This window comes from Sparus aurata, chromosome 22 (genome assembly GCF_900880675.1).
Source record: "Sparus aurata chromosome 22, fSpaAur1.1, whole genome shotgun sequence".
NCBI classification, from domain to species: domain Eukaryota; kingdom Metazoa; phylum Chordata; class Actinopteri; order Spariformes; family Sparidae; genus Sparus; species Sparus aurata.
The window spans coordinates 21,842,580-21,859,158 of NC_044208.1; the positions used below are offsets into that span (position 1 = coordinate 21,842,580).

The 16,579-nt window shown below is 44.6% G+C and overlaps 1 protein-coding gene across 3 annotated transcripts in view; it reads right to left on the reverse strand.

Moving 5' to 3' along the window:
- Positions 1 to 16,353, reverse strand: part of eya4 (EYA transcriptional coactivator and phosphatase 4) — a 49,345-nt gene extending 32,992 nt beyond the window's left edge. For all 3 annotated transcript variants that reach the window (XM_030406206.1, XM_030406204.1, XM_030406205.1), the window contains exons 1-2: positions 16,172 to 16,353; positions 12,216 to 12,276 (exon numbers count right to left, since the gene is read on the reverse strand). In XM_030406206.1, the coding sequence (XP_030262066.1) occupies positions 12,216 to 12,248 (33 nt within the window). In that variant the 5' untranslated portion in view covers positions 12,249 to 12,276; positions 16,172 to 16,353. The remainder of the gene's footprint in view (positions 1 to 12,215; positions 12,277 to 16,171) is intronic.
- Positions 16,354 to 16,579: the final 226 nt, after the last annotated feature.

The following is a 16,579-nucleotide window of genomic DNA, read 5'->3' on the forward strand; positions in this document are numbered from 1 at the left end:
CTTGTCAAATGCGAATATTTTCTGTTTTCTTGTCTTCTGTGACATCAAACTGAACAACTCTGGGTTCCTGAGATCGTTTTCTCTTTTTTGGCATTTCGCCTTTACTGAACCGTGACAGAGGACAGATGGGAAATGAGGTAAGAGTGAGAAGGGGAGAACAGGACAACGTGAAATGATGACAAAGGTCCTCGGCCACAACCGAGACGGGAACATGACAGTTATATAGTATCCGCTTTAACATCTGGACAACCAGAGGTTTCCTTTATGGGCATTGTTTTTACTATTCTCTGACATTAAAGAGATGATAGATGTAACATTTCAGCATAAAAATGTCTGAAAACAAGAAGACCTTTGTTATATATTTTGTTGAGTTGTGTATTTCAGAATCAGAAATTCTGTTATCAGTCCCGCAAATGGGGACATTTTTGCATCACAGCAGCCAAATTACACAATATATGAATAATAGTAGAAAATAAGCAATATAATGAAGGTTTCCAACATCGTTCAAAGCAACAGTGCGTTTCATTTGGTCACCTGTCGCTACAACTAGGGTAAAATCATCGGATGATCCGCCAGCGAGTGAAGAGGGAGGTGGAACAAAAACCTTTGATACATGATGTAGCCTGTCAACATTTTTCTCCCTGAGTCACGTTGGATGGATTTATATCTGCAGTGCTGGACAACAACCCCCATGATGCCTCGTTCCTCACTTCAAATCAAACTACATCTTTTGTTTTAATTCTGATTAGGACACTCAAGAACATCCTGCACAGTTAAAAGCCTGAATAAAAGAATTGTTTTTAATAATCTATAATGAAAATGATCTTGGCTATTGCTCTAATAGAAGGTTTAGAGGGATGGTTCAACATTTATGGAAATTATGCAGATTTGCTTTGACGGCTAGATGTCTGATCTGGGTTGTTCTGCTCGTACAATTTAAAAGGAAAAAGTAAAACATGAAGTAATAGGCTGAGCGGTCGACAGAGGGTCAATGGCGAGCCACTAACCCACATGTCTTTTGCTTGCTTGGTTCTACATTTCCTGGATGAAAAATGTGTTTCTGATTTTAATCAAATGATGAATTTCTTCTGGATACAAGGCGAGGAGTGAGTCCTGCTGGGTTTTAGAGGGTCATCTATAAAAATAATAAACTCTCGTGTTTTTATTTCTGCTTAACTTCGGACGAAAGGAAGGGCGGTCAGCACACCTTTGCTAATTTTAGACTCCCAGTGATTATTTTATTTAATCAGCGGGTCGCGGACACACATTTTGGGGAGGGAGAGCAGCGGAGGAGAACTGTGACTCTGAGTCTGCTCTCCATCCTCCTCGCCGTCCTGGTGGTCTTAATATCTGCCATTTAAATTGGCTCCTCATTGTCTCAGAGAGTGAGGGGATCACAGACATGATTTAATGCAGCTTTACCCAACGGAGACAAATGAAAAGTCACTGATGGATGTGTGTGTGTGTGGGTGTGTGTGTGTGTGTCTGTGTGTCTGTGTGAGGGCTGGTTCTGCGCTGTTAATTGTGAAGCGTTTGGCCTCGACTGCCCCTGCTCAGCTAATCTGATGAGAGTGATTAAAAAAACAACTTGGAGAAACCTAAACCAGTCCATGGCTGACCAGACACACACACACACACACACACACCTACACACACACACACACACACACACACACACACACACACACACACACACACTCTGGCCATCACTCTACTCAACACTCAATGTCTAAAGGTACAACATGTCAGGCGCTGGGACAGAGAACTGCAGAGTGAGCCGGACAGAAAATAATTCATATATATTTTTATTGTATAATTCATATATTAAACGATAATCAACTAACTGAAAATCAGCAGCTAATCTGAATAATGAGTCAAGCCTATGCACACAATGACTCCCAGCTCCATGTAATATATGAGACATCTACTTCATCTATGTTATACTAAGAAGAAGAAGAAGAACCATTTTCTGTCTACCGTATCACGGCGCAGACACAAGCATCACATCTACTCATGGACAACAAGATTGCACTCGTGAGTAACGTGAGCTAGCTGAGTTAGCTTAAGCTCCGTTTCCACCAAGCAGTCCACTTCACTTCAGTTCATTACACATTAAAACCATTACGTTTGCGCTTCTATTGTCAAAAGTCTCGGATGGTACCAAAGGCACCGCTCTGTGCCGTCCTGTCTTTTGGATACCCAATTAGTACCTGGCTCGCTGAACAAATACTAAAAAGTGGAGTTTAAACAGTGCATATGAAAAGCCAACAGGTCTTCCCAAACAATCATCTGCGCTCTGATGTAGGATTTGTGAAAAACCACCACAAATCCTACATCAGAGCAAAAGAGTAAGCGGCGGAAAATTTGTACCGTCTCCAGTGAAAACGCAGAACAGATCTGACTTTAGGTTTATGTACCATTACCATGTGTTACGTAGGGTTCAAAAGGTACTTTACCGAAAGTACCCCGAGGGAAACGCAGCTTTACTGCAGCTAGCCAGCCTCTCGACCATGAGTAGATGCACACTGCCTTCTGCGCGTTGATAAGGAGAGAAAACAGGTTTGTCATGAAACTGCTCACAACAACGTCTGTGGGTCATTTCTAGAGAGAGACATTGCTGAGTCTTGAGCCGAGCGCCATCTAGTCCCGTGATATTTTCGAGAGAAGGGCTGATATCTCCAAAACTCGCCAGCTCACGTCAAAACAAACTAGATTGATAAATATCACCACAGGTAAGGGGAAAATTATGTTTGTTTTTTTTTATTTTGGGGTAAACTGCCTCTTTAAGGGGGAAGGACTAACTAAGACAGAGGCTGTAGGTTTTCCAGACACATCCACTGGTATTCACATGGACTCCATGTTTTCAGCTCAACTTGATGAAATGGAGAACAGAGCGAGTGGCCGAGAACAGAGAGAGCTCCTCTCTGCTGCTGCTGCTGCTGTGTGAGACCTGAAGAAACACAACACCGTCCTCCTGCTCCCCCCCCACACACCAGCCCCGCCGTCACCCTTCCTCATCCCTAACCCGACCGCAGCTACCGCACCCCCCGCACGGACCCAATACCGCAAGCCGCCCCCCCTCCCCTCTGAATCCAGTAACCCACCCTCCACCCTCTGAGCACCTCCACATCCCACCGTGAAGCAAAATCAATGAGATGTGTGTGTGTAAGTGTGTGTGTGTCGGGAAAGAGATCAGGTAGGAGAGCGAAAAAGTATTGGAAAGCAAAAAGTGCAGATGTGAGTGTTTGTGTGCTAAGACGGAGGATTCAAAGAGAGGCTGAGTGTCCGCGGTGGTCATAACTAGAGTGTGTGTGTGTGTGTGTGTGTGTGTGTGTGCGCGCGTTTGTGAGCCTGTGTGTGGGTGCGTGTCTGTGGCAATAGCAGCGGCAGCAGCATCAATAATTAAAGCTAATCTCATTAGGCCTCAGATCCCTTTCAGACGCTTTTAATTAAATGATGAATGGCCTCCCAGCTGCCTGTTAAATAATGCTGCTCATGACATCACAATGTGTGTATGTGAGAGGTGCAACATAAGGTAGATATCCTCTAAAAAAAAAAAAAAAAAAAAAAAAACACAGAAGGACATTCAGCAGACAGATAGGTACGCTCCCTCACACACACTCACACACACACACACACCATCTGCTCTCAGATTCAACGCGAGGCCGACTATTTGAAGTCGCTGCCGCCGAGGAGAGTGAAACAGGAGTTGGATGTCTCAAAAGTCACAAGCTGTTCCGTCACACCGGGCCTTCGAAACACTTCATATCATCTTCCTAATAAAATCACTCACAATACCATATGTCCGCAGAAAAAAGAAGGAAGGCACATCGAGGGAGGAGAGGACGTACGTAAGTGTGAAAAAGAAAAGAGGGAAGGGCCGGGAGTCCAGAAAAAAAAAAGGGGTCAGTGAAGAGCTCGGGGGGTGTGTGTGTGAGAAAGATAAAGATAAAGGGGAAGACAAAGAGACGCAGGAGGACCGTGGGCCACATTAGAGAATGAGAGCAGCAGGTAAAGCAGAGGACAGGTGAGGGTGCCAAAGCGCCCCGGGGCTCCAGACAGCACGGACCTGGCTATGAGAACACCCATAATCCCTTCTGTTCCTCAACCCCCCCCTACTCTCTCCCCTCCCTCCTTTCTCCCCCCCTCCTGCTCTCAGGCTGGCTCTGTATCGGATTGCTGACTTCACAATAGGCCCTGAATCATCACTCTAGCCGGAGAGACACAGGGAGAGACGAAGAGGCGGGAGAGGCCTGCGGAGAGAGACAAGGTGGGACAGACAGACAGATGCACCGACAGACAGACGGAAAGATTCAAGGACAGGGGAAGGTAAAATGCGTCTCTGTGGGCATCGACGGGCGGATACATCCAGTCCGAACATCATGTCCTCAAACTCAACTCGTCAAATGCGGCAGATTTGGTCGGAGACTTTAAAAAAGACCCTCTACCTACAACTCCAGCGTCACTTTTACACATGTTATTTTTGTTGCAAAGCATTTAGTCTCCTGTGTCTCAACCAAAAAGCTGCACGTGAACACACCACGAAGACTACAGCCGACAAGCTTGTGCGTACTGTTTGCCTTTTAAGCAGCAATTCCTGAGACCAATCTCGCTAATTCCGCTTCTAAATCGAGAATGTTTGCACACTAAATGGGTCAAATCATGGATACTACAGCGACAGGCTCAGAGGGCTTTCAATTACTCTTTTCATGCCCTGAACAGCCAATCAGAGAGACTTCTCTCGTTGACAAGCACGCACGATTGGACAGAAATCCCCCACCAAGGGCTGTCCAGGTCTAATAGTGTGGGACGCACTGTACCGACTAAAGTCACTGTTTCTTTTTTGGCATTTTATAACCTGACTTTAATCTCAAATGTATTATTGTATGAACTCAAACAAAAATTCAGCCAAGCATTAAACACAAATGCCACAACAGCGCAATGCTACAATGATCAGCAATGATCAATCGGCAAAGACAGAAAAACAAATTACCGAATGGACTCATTAATAATGAAAAAATAATCATTAGCTGGCAGCCTCAGTCTGCAGCACTGGGTCAGTACAGAGACGCAGGTCACAGCCCATCTGGCCTCAGCGACCCCTCCGCTACTTCTCTGCTGCAGAGAGAGAGAGAGAGAGAGAAACACAATCTCCCAGCAGAGCAGCAGAGGAAGTTCTCGCGGCAGGCAGGGCCGGCAGGTTCCTCCGTAACCAAAGCACAATTGTTGCAATTTCATTTCCTTCCCAGCAAAATGAGGAAATATGCTCCTTTTTTTGTGTGTAACCAATGGCAGATGAGCGTTTGGCCAGAGGACCAGGTCAAACAAACGGTGGGCTGTGCTATCAGGAGCTCTATTTATGGAAGCCGGTGGGAACAAAGAATAAAACGTTTGACTCCTTTGCCGAGCTCTTCCGTGCACAGAATGTCGTTTTTGTGGGGTTTGGATTTGGTGTTTATACAGGAGTAGTTACAGCTTTTCAGATTATTTTGTTAAAACGGTCAGTAGGGGAGAAATGGAACGTCAGCTCCCTTGAAAACCTCTTTGAGACGTGACACATTGTGCCGTGATTGACTATCATTAAACAAGCATGGTCACAATATGAGCCCGTCTCCACTCAGATGACCTCAGCCGTCCCACACCACAGAAAGTATATGTGTATAACAGAGAAAGAAACACCTACACACACACACACACACACACACAGAGTCTCACACAGACACGCACGGCAGACACTCAAGCACACATATCATGTGGTTTCCTGTCTGGTGCGTTCCTCTAGAAAGCCCACGCCGGCCGCTCTAGGTTTCTAGATGGATTCTCCAGTCTGTTTGGTGGGTTTTGACTCTGTCGGACTGCGATTGGCTCGCAGGCTGTCTGTGACCTGCTCACCTCACACCTAGCTGGCTTTCCCCCGGCCGGCCAGACTCGTATATATGAGTGATAAATTATCCGAAGCGAGGCAAGAAGTGAACAGACGTTTTTGTTGTTGCAAGCGTCTTAAATAAAAGCCCGTGTCAAAACAAAGAGACTTTGTGTTGAAGTTCCTTTTCCCCGTTTTTTCAGTTAGACGTGAAATCCTTTATCCACGGCCTTCAGTCGAGCTGATTCCACCCGGTTCCCAAAATTCAGCATAGTAAATTCACCGTGAGGATGAATCTGAATATTGAACATAAATGAGGACAAATCAGTTCAACATGTTGGATAATACAGCTATTTGCTCTCTTTTAGGAGAGTTAGGTGGGAAAATCAACACCATTCTCATGTGTGCATGCTAAACGCAGCCAGCAGTCTCTTAGCTTAGCTTAGCTGGAAGCTATGGGTAGCAGCTAGCCTTGCTCTGTCAAATTATTAACATTTTATCATATTAAAACATAAAGTTTCCTGTTTTATATGCTGGACCAATTTGTGTCTGGGGGTTGGGACTTAATCAGCGAGCAGTGGAGGTGGTGGTTGGCTAATTCTGCTACATTTGAAGTTAGCCAGGCTAACCTAGGTGGATAAGATAAGAGATTAGTATCGTTGTCTCGTCTATACGAGTGTTCTTTCCATTCGAACCGCACAGACTCGGACCTCTGGCTGTCTCCATCGCCAGAAACCTCTGTCCTGTTAGCTGCAGCTTAAACTGTCCTCACCAGGCTGACGGCAGCATACATTTACAGAACAAAATGATGATACAAACAGCTGTCTGCGGAGATTATGCTTCACAAAGCATACCAGAAGGAGAAAAAAAAGTAGACTTGTGCTGACCAAAATGTTCAAAGCTGTTTTTATTCTGTCCTGGTAATTGACGTCCGAGGCAGCATTCTAACTAAGTAGACGCTGTATCGGCTCTAAAGCTGGCACATAAAAATCAGCGAGGGGGCATTTCTGCCCTGCATGCACAAATGTGATCCCGCAAGCCTCCACACTCGCAACTCCTCAACACTTGCTCGCTCGTCAAGTTAACAGTGGCTGATGTCTCGCTTCCTGTCCTTGTCTCTCATTACCCCCAGATTCCACAACGGTCCCCGGAGCGGATCGCCGCCGTTCGACACAATGCTCGTGTTTCCAGCGACTCGCGGCTCTCCCCTCTGCTCATGGAGAATACGCGCCGGGTCTATTTTTGACGGAAGGAGGCCGTTAATCTGCACAGAGCAGAGCAAGCGGCACAGGAAGTCGGACAGCGGAACTTCAAAGTGCATCCGGTCAGTTTTCAAAATAAAACGCCCTTTGCCGACGCAGGATCTAAAGCAGAACATAGTCAGAAGTATTGACAATAAACGCGCCTACTCCAAATCAAGGAGAAATTACCAAAAAAAGGCAATCTGAGCATTTCGACGACATTAGGCAGGCATGATGCTCCGCTTCTAAAATGCTACACTTTGAATATTTGCGGTTGATCCTCACTCAAGATTTGAGGCCCTTAAATTGGTATTCTGGATGGCCCTATAAGAGTTTTAAAAAGAGTTGGAGGTTACACGCATGTCGTGTGCGAGTCAGTGTGGATCGAGAAATGTGATAAAAATGGAAGCTCATCTCTTTCGTGAGACTGGCGAGAGATGGATGTCATAAACGCCGTCTATGGAGAAGACGTCACTCACACCCAACACGCTGGACTATTTGTGAAACACATAAACATCTTTCCGATGATGATCGACAACATTTCTACTTAGTTTCTTTCTTTTTTTACCTCGTCCGTCTCTCGTTGACTCTTGCAATAATTATACGCCATAATTCAATTTATAATTCGATGTCTCCGTCATATTTTACTCCCCCTTGCACACCAGTAGAGTGAGCGGCAGGCTCGCTCAGCAACACTCAGCTGTCAGCTACACATAAATCTTACAAGAATCACTGTACACTAAGCTGAAATTGAAGTGCACCTCGGTGCCACAACCAGGATGCCAGCCTACTAGAGGGATGCCAGGGGGGTAGCTGTTACACTCCACACTCCTGTGATCTGTCCACATGCCTTGTCGCCGGGCAGATTTGGAAAACGGCCGTCTATGACGCCAATGCAATCTTGGCAATCGGGGTTGGGCCGTGCTCGTATTTAGCTACTGCTGCTGCATGTAAGTTTGTGTGAATGTGTCTGTATGGGGTTGTAGGGGTGAAAGAGGGGTGCAACCTGACCCCTTTCCTCCTCTAAGTTGGTCTCGGTCTCTCTCTCTCTCTCTCTCTCTCTCACTCTCTCTCGGTCTTTCTGTCTCACACACACACACACACACACACACAGACCGGGACAGCTGCCATACTCGGGGCCTCTCCCAGCGCACCAGAGGAAAAGGCCACGGCTAAAAGAACCTTTTTTCCCCTCTTTTTTCATCCGCTTTTTCCTCCTCCTTCATCTCGCTCACTTTTTTCTTCTGGTGGCCATACATTTAAATCCTGCAAGGCTCCCCGGGGTCAACAAACACCGCCGCTAACCCGCCCCACTCCCCACTTCCCCCCCCCCCCCCCCGTCTCTCACTGCCTCCTCCACTAGCCAGCAGCAGACCAGAGACTTCAATCAGGGCTCTGTCGGATCGAGAGCCATCGAGGGGGGAAGAGAGTGTGTGAGAGAGTTTGTGTGTGTGAAGTCGCGCTGGTTTATCTGCTTAAAGTTAATGCAAAACATTTTTTTAGGATTTTATGGAATTGTAAAATAAAACTATTAATCCAATCATGGTTGTCCCTTCATCATCATCTCATAGACGACAACAACAACAACAACAACAACAACAAAACAGTTATCACCTTTTTCTCCGTCACAAGTATGTGACAACAGGTGGATCGAGACACTTAAACAGGCTAAAAGTAGCATTACGGGGCTAACCACTGTTGGCCCTGCCTCAGGCTCCTTCTTCCAGGGCTCCATGAGGACCCCAGACGGCAGGCTGGCCCTCGGCAGGCAGGCGGCCAGAGAGGATGCCTGACCATAACCCAGATGACGCGCAATGGATGTGGTGGGAAAATGGAGGGAATGGGGGGTGGGGGGGACTTTAAAGGGTAGAGGGGAGGAGTGGTGGTATCAGGTGACAACAGACAACTCCCCGAAACTTTGTGTGTGAGCCGGGCGCTGTTTTCTTAGTCACCCGAGACACGCCTATTTCAACGAAGCAGCACAGGGGGGAAAGAATTAGCCACTTTCAGTTTTCAGTTTAAATACTGAAGAGTAAAAAAAAAAAAAAAAAAAAAACGTTCCGGGGGAAATGAATTACAATTATGGGATCAATTTAACAAATGAAAAACTTCATTTTCAATTAAAGTTCTACTGAATTTCTGAAAGCTCCACTTCGTTACTTACAATATGAGGTGAGTAAGTGAAACAGTAAGTAAAAAAAAATGTCAGTTTGAAACAGAGCAGGAAGATGAAGCTACTGTGTTACTGATACAGGCACATCATATTTGTTCACTCTTTCATTTGGTTGTCATGATATAAGATGAAATGATTAGTTGATGGACTGAAAATAAGCCGCCTCAAGTTATTTTTAACAAAAGCGAATCATTTTAAGACAGAAATACAAAATGCTCAAAGGTTTCACATCTTCAGTTTTGCTTATTTTCTGGTTTTCATCATCTTTTATAAAATTAAACTACATTGTTTTCAGTTTTTGGCCGTTCGATGAAACAAAACAACTTTCAACTTTGGACCTGTGATAAGCAGAGACCTTTAAAGGCCTGGATGATTAAACAAGAAAATAATCAACAAATAAATCAATAATAGTAACAGTGAGTTTCAAACCCTACATGACAGTTACGTGACCATTTCTGCTCGACCATCATTTACTCTTGTATACCCCATCAACCCTCACCTACAGCACCCTACCTTCTGTGCAGCACCCAAGCCATTTTAGGCTCCACCGAAGCAGAATGAATGTAAATAAATGTGGATGTTTCTTCTTTAGCCTGACAACAATACCCCAAAAGCTTATAGGTCCACTTCGTAAGAGGAGTTGTTTTTTGAGTCTCATTCCCAACTCGTCAAAAACTCTTTGGGATGGCGACCGACACGACATAACCCCAAAGCATCCATATCTGACAAGTTGGGAATAAGTCTCTTACTCTGTTGTTTTAGACCGTTCTTTTATGTAACTGTACCTAATATGAAGCTGAATGTTCAAATCAGTGGTACCAGACACTGAATCGAAAACAAATACGCACCACAGAGTAAGCCTCAGCTCTATCAGTCTGTTATCTCCACGTGATATGATTAAAATCTCTGTCCTTCCTCTGAGCTCTCGTTTCCAACCTGAACAATTAATCAATGCCTTTGGGCCGCAGATCAAATTCACATTATAAATGATATCACTCCCCTATTTAAAGCAGGTGAAGTAATTGTGGAATACGGACATCAATATTTGATATTTGGATGGCAGCGAGACAAGATGGATGCTCCTCTCATCCTCTTTCTTTGCCTCTTCCTCTTCCTCTGCGTGTTTTTGTTGTTGTGTGTGCGTGTGCTGTGCGTGCGAGTGGCGGTACTCCGCTGGGGTCAGCCTGTAATCCAAACCCGGGGCGAGTCTGACAGGGCAACACAAAAAAGTGGAGGAAAAACAACATAGTTCATGCGCTCTGTCCCACTTTGCGCTATTATTACTGTGGAGGATGGCAGGTCAGAGGGAGAGAGAACCAAGCCTGATGGAGGAGGAGGAGGTGGTGGAGGTGGAGGAGGAGATGAAATTACACCTGTTCTGGTGGCTGACTAACGACTTTGAAATGTGAGTGGACCTCGCTCTCCGCCAAAATCATTTTCCCAACAATACAGCCTGATCTTTAAACAAGCAGAACTGGGACGCTGTGCTGACGTGACGCAGAGACGGCCCGCCGTGCTGATACACTGACAAACCCTGAGGCACGCTGTGTGTGTGTGTGTGTGTGTGTGTGTGTGTGTGTGTGTGTGTGTGTGTGTGCGTGCGTGTGTGTGTGTGTGACTGAGGTCTAAAAGATTTGGTAGAGATAAGACTATCAATTAAAGGAGCACTATGTAGGTTTGGGGAAGACATTTTTAATAAGAAGAGAGAGTTCTTCATTGACTGACTTTCATGTCCTTAAACAAACTAAATATATAAACTTTTTTTTTCATGACTGAATAAACAAACTGACCTTAAACGACAACACAATTTCATACTTTTTTACCTTGGCGGACCCCGCCACATTTCTAGCTTCAAACGGACATAATTTTTCTTCTGGGAACAGCTTGTTTATTCAGTTAAAGAGAAAAATAAATATAGTTTATTTTAGTATATAGTATATAGTATGGAGTTTGTATTATTACCTCGTTAATGTCGTAAATATTAAAAATCAGTCTTTGGATTTCTTCTGCAAAAACACATAGTGCCCCTTTAGAAGGAACAGGCCACCCAAATTCAGTCATTATCTACTCACCCACATACCTATGAAAAGGAAAGTCAAGTAAGGTTTTGCGATACACAAACATTTATGGAGTTTCACAGCTGAACAGTGCTGCAGCCTTCTTCTTCGACAGCTGACGTCGATGGGGACCTAATTTCAAAATTAACCCGAAAAAACAAAGTGTCTCCATGCAACTTGTCCGAAATTGATTTGAAAAGATGTTATTTACACCCCTGACGCGTGGTCAAGCTTGTCTACCCACTTAAGACAGGATGCGCGCTAACACTTTGAGCTAAGTAGCTACAGTAAACACTCAATCTTTAAAAAAGGGTGTAAATAACGTCTTTTCAAATCAATCTGGGATTTCAGGACTTCTGGAGACTGTGATTATGCTGAACGAGTTGAATGGAGCCATTTTATCTTATTGTAAAAAAAAATGTTCCAGTCGTTTTTTATGATTTAAAACAAGTCTCCATCTCCTTCAGTTGTTTAGGAGAATGCTGCGACGCTGTTCTGCTGTGAACCTCCAGTAATGTTTTGTGTACTACGAAATACCACTACTACTATTACTACGACACATATTTCATTTTGGGGTGAACAGCTCCTTTAAGTTGACTTTGGGTTCACATGCACATCTATGTTCAAAAAGTCCAGGTTCCACAATGGGGGTCTACTTCCAGCATTGTTTCTAATGAAGTCTCATTCACTCTGACTGCTGCCATATGGTTACTGTACACTCACTGAACCACATCTGCTGTGTGTTACAACACACACACACACACACACACACACACACGTGTCTCTCCATTGCACCCATACCTCAGACTTGTGTGGCCGACACAAGGTACACCCACCCACCCACACACACAATTGAATGCATACAGTAGCCTTTAACTCACCATCTGTTCGTTGAGGTCCTGTGAGGCCTCCATGGCTTCTTGGCTCGTGATCCGCCACACACTAAAGGGGCAAAAAAACAGAAAATAAAATGTGGGTCAGTGGGTAGAAGAAACCTGGAAAATTCACTGTTTTCTGTTCACCTGTGCACAGGTTTCATGCTGAAGCACCTGCGATAATGAGAGCGATTGTTTGCACGCCCTTTACCGGACGAAACCACCCAGCCCACTGTATTAATCTCTCTTTTTTTTTCCACGTCTTTGTGCATCTGTCGGTTGGACCTTCTGTCAGTGTGTTTATGTGTGAGCAACAGGAGACTGAGGGGAGGGAAGCAGCAGCGTTAACTTCGCCATATCATCTTCAGCCGTGGGTGAAGTGGAGAGATAATTGCAGAAGTAAATATCAACAATGAAAATGGAGAAGTGTAAGCGATACGGCTGCTTGGCTGGCTCTGGACCACAGACACAGTGGCTGGCTAGCACACAGAAGACAGTGAGTGACCCTATTAATACTAGACAGGAGACAGGTTGGCGCAGGAGTCTGGAGCGGCGGGGAGGCCGAGGTGATTGTCTGCAACCTAGGTGAGATTCAACGTTGAAGACATAAATTGCATTCTGGTTATTTTGTTGTTGTTGTTGTTGTTGTTTGGGTGTTCATTTGCCACTGTCACGCAGAGGGCGACGCTGCTGGGGGAAAGAAAAAAAAAAGGCCAACTGAAAGAAGAGAAAACAATGCCAGCATCCCAACAGAGAAAAAAGGCACAAAATGGCTCCCCTCCGCTATACTTTACAAAGGCTGTCAGAGAAGTTTGACAGTTGGACAAAAGAGTGGGCGGCAAGGACACGCACAAACACAATAGTCCTTCCCTGTCATCCGATCTGTGGTTCCCGGCAGAGGAGGGCCACTGAATTTACATTTCCAGCCAATCCTCATGACAGAAATCGTTAATTTTCACATATCTGATCTAATTCACCTCGGATTAGGTGAACTCGTATTTTACTGCACCCACGCTTGGAGCCAGTATCCGGAGAAAGGTGCTGTCCTTTTTCTCCACGGGCTTTGTCGTCATGATCAGATGAGGGTTCATATCAGAGGTCATGTTTCCAACGTGAGGGATAAGAGAACTCCCTGTTTACTCCTCGACACGGGCTGAATAGTGTTTTCATTTAAAACAGTAACATTAACGTTCAATAAGAGCAACAACAGACCATTTTCAGTTTGCTCCGCGTTCAGCTGTGTGTGTGCTTGTGTGCTTGTGTGTGCGTGCGAGTGGCGCGTGCTCGTGCGGACTCGTCTGGCTCGATCCTTTAAACTAACTGGCAGCCTTTTAATTTTTCATAGCGTTCAGCTCCTCCTCGCCTGAAACCGAAGACAATAATGCGTCTCTCAGGTGAATTGATTTGTGCCCTCTCCTCCCTCCCTCCCTCCCTCCCTTCCTCCCTCCCTCCCTCCCTCTCTCTCTCTTCTCTCCCTCCCTCCCTCTCTCACCTTTGTGGAGGACAGATTCAGCCTTCTGTTTTGCATTTCACTCTCCCCTTCATGTTTTTTTTTTTTCCTGTCTTCACTGGAACGATGGAACAGTGGACGATTAACCCATCCATTGATTCATTATCCTCTTTGAGGGGTTGTGGGTGGCCTCCCAGCTGACATCTGACATGAAATGAGGCGCGCCCTGGACCGGCTGCCGGTTCTTAAAGTAGCTGAAAGATTACCAATGATTTTATGACTCTTAGTGAAAAGGTTTGTGTGACTTTTGGGCCTTTAAAAGTGACACGAACATATATTGACACAGAGTTGAAGTTTAGAATAAGTCTTTTAAAATATTCCTGTATCTACACAGTGATGTTTTATTCAAAATAAACCTTTATTAATTGCTTTTCCTGCTCTGGCCCGCTCACCTCTCCTGCGTTACATCCCACTACACATGAGTGCCCGGCACGGCCCTGAACTCACCCAGTAGTTACCTGACACTGCTGGGTGAATCAATAATGCCTACCATTTCCTTCAGCGTCCCAGAAGAGAGAATTATATTTCCCTCCACGGCATTTGACAGCGACATAAGAAACACATATGGGACGGCGGAGGGGTTGGAAAGTGGACTGCACAGCCACACTGCGTGTAATCTGCTGCTACTAAAGCCACAGAGAAGAGAATGTGTGGAGCAAACCGCAAGACGGCTGCTGCTGCAGAGAGAAGTCAGTCAGACTCAGCTTTTATTTTGTATTTTTATGTACGGATCAATCTTACTTAATTCATCTTTATTTTGTTAAAGAGCAAACGATTTTATTTGTCCTCACAGGAAACATGCAGCCACATGTCTCATCTTTTACATCCGAATTTTAAAAAGGTGCCACGTTTTCTATATACAGCAGCAGATACTGAGGAGACATTTATTCAAAGAAGTGACTGTCAAAATAAAATAAAAACGTCCTTTACAGAGCCTCCTATATTTTTCAGCACAACTGCGAGGACATTTTAGAGGAATTACAGTAAGAAGGGTGTAAATGCATTTATTTATTATTGGCACACAATGGTCAAATAAAATTTGAACGCGGTGGTATTAATTTTGAATCTTTCCCGATTAAATTACACTTGGCCTTAATCGTTTTTAAAACGCAGCCAAGTGACACCGGTTAAAAGACAGTGTTTCAGATAACCGAGTGGTGCGAGAGAACAATGAAATAAAACAATAATACAAAACGTCATAATTTACAATAAAAATACGACAGAAAAACAAAGAAATCATAAAAAAAAAATACTACGCTGGAAGCATTTTTAAAATATTCTAAAAGCCCGGAATACGGATAGTCGGGAAGACTACGTCATGATTTCCTCTTCATATAATCAACTATTGTAAATTACTTGAATATTACGCGTTTGTTTTGTAAAACATGGAAAAGCTGCTACGTAATTCGTATAAATAAAATAAATTCAAATTAAAAGAGGCCAGAATAGTGGTTTATTTTTATCCTCTGTGTGTGTAGGACTTTACGAGCTGAACCCAGTCCATCCATCTTTCCTGCGCATTAATGCGCGTTGGTTAACTATGAGACCTTTAATGTGAAATCTAATCTGTATGGATTACGGCGCAGTATGGCCTATCAGATTTTGAGCCGGCGCGTAACCTGTCATGTTGTTAGGGGCAGGCCAATAGCCAGGGGCCATTCAAGCCCTGCGGAGCCCGGCCGTGGTTTAAGATTCCCATTTCCTACATATCAAATATAAACACAAACTCCACGTGGGATGAGAGGAGAGATGGGGAGAAAAAGTGGCGGACGCGCGGAGGAGGTGACGCTCGCTGGCGCACAAATTCCGCCGGGTGTGATGAAATCTGGATGAAAAAAGACGTGAAGACCACACTGACCCGCGGTCAGATCCTCGAGATATTGTGTTTAATTTTATCAAATCATTTTATAATTTTTTTTTTCTCCCAATACAAAGCCTCTTATAACATCAGTTTTAAAGTAAGTTTGCTTCTTAAATTGATGTTAAATTAAGTGTGCGTCCATCGTTAAAAAGCGAAGTCAACAGGAGGATAAAATACATTTAAGAGAGCTTCATTTTGCTGAGGATGAAGTCTGGACTCCATCCCAAAGTGAGTGAGAGAGTGACACAAACGTAAATATTATTATCATCCCAAAAAAAAAACAAAAAAAAAAAAAAAACGCGTGAATGCGCGTGGAACAGCCGGACTACAGCAATTTACGCACACGAAAATCATGTTATTTTCTTAATTTGAAAATTTTAAAAATGGGAGATTTCGTCACTGGATGATAAATCATCTTAAAATAAATTAAATGCCTCGCTTGTTATTGGAAGATTCATCCAATAACATCAGACTGAATTAAAGTCAGTGACTGTTGTGGAGTCGCGGCCACACGGACGCTCCCTGAGCTGATGTCTGGCACAGTCAGAGATCTCTAACTGTCTGTAAATGAAGAATCGAAGTGAACATTACCTGTGTCAAAATTTATTTTTGTGTCGTCCCCCGGCAAGAAATCAGCTCCCAGCTCTCCTTCACTCCTCACAGACGCTCATGATCAAATGCAGTGTGGTCGCCGCACAGCTCTCCCTGCTGTTAGCAGGCTGTCACTGACTGGCTTCAAAACACCTCAGCCGCTGCTGGCCATTACCAACAGGAGTCCCCCCCACCACCACCCGCCAACCCACCCTCCCGAAATTTAAAAACAAGCCCGGAGAGTTTGTCCACGCTCGATTTAAAGTCATTTACAAACTCAAAGCCAGGTCCCGGCTCGCGGTCTCGGTGGCGGGACCGCTCACTTCTGCGGAAAACACCATTATTTTCAGTCCGCGTCCAAGTTTGAGCACCGGGCTGTTCACAGGCATTAGGCTCAACTTCATTATT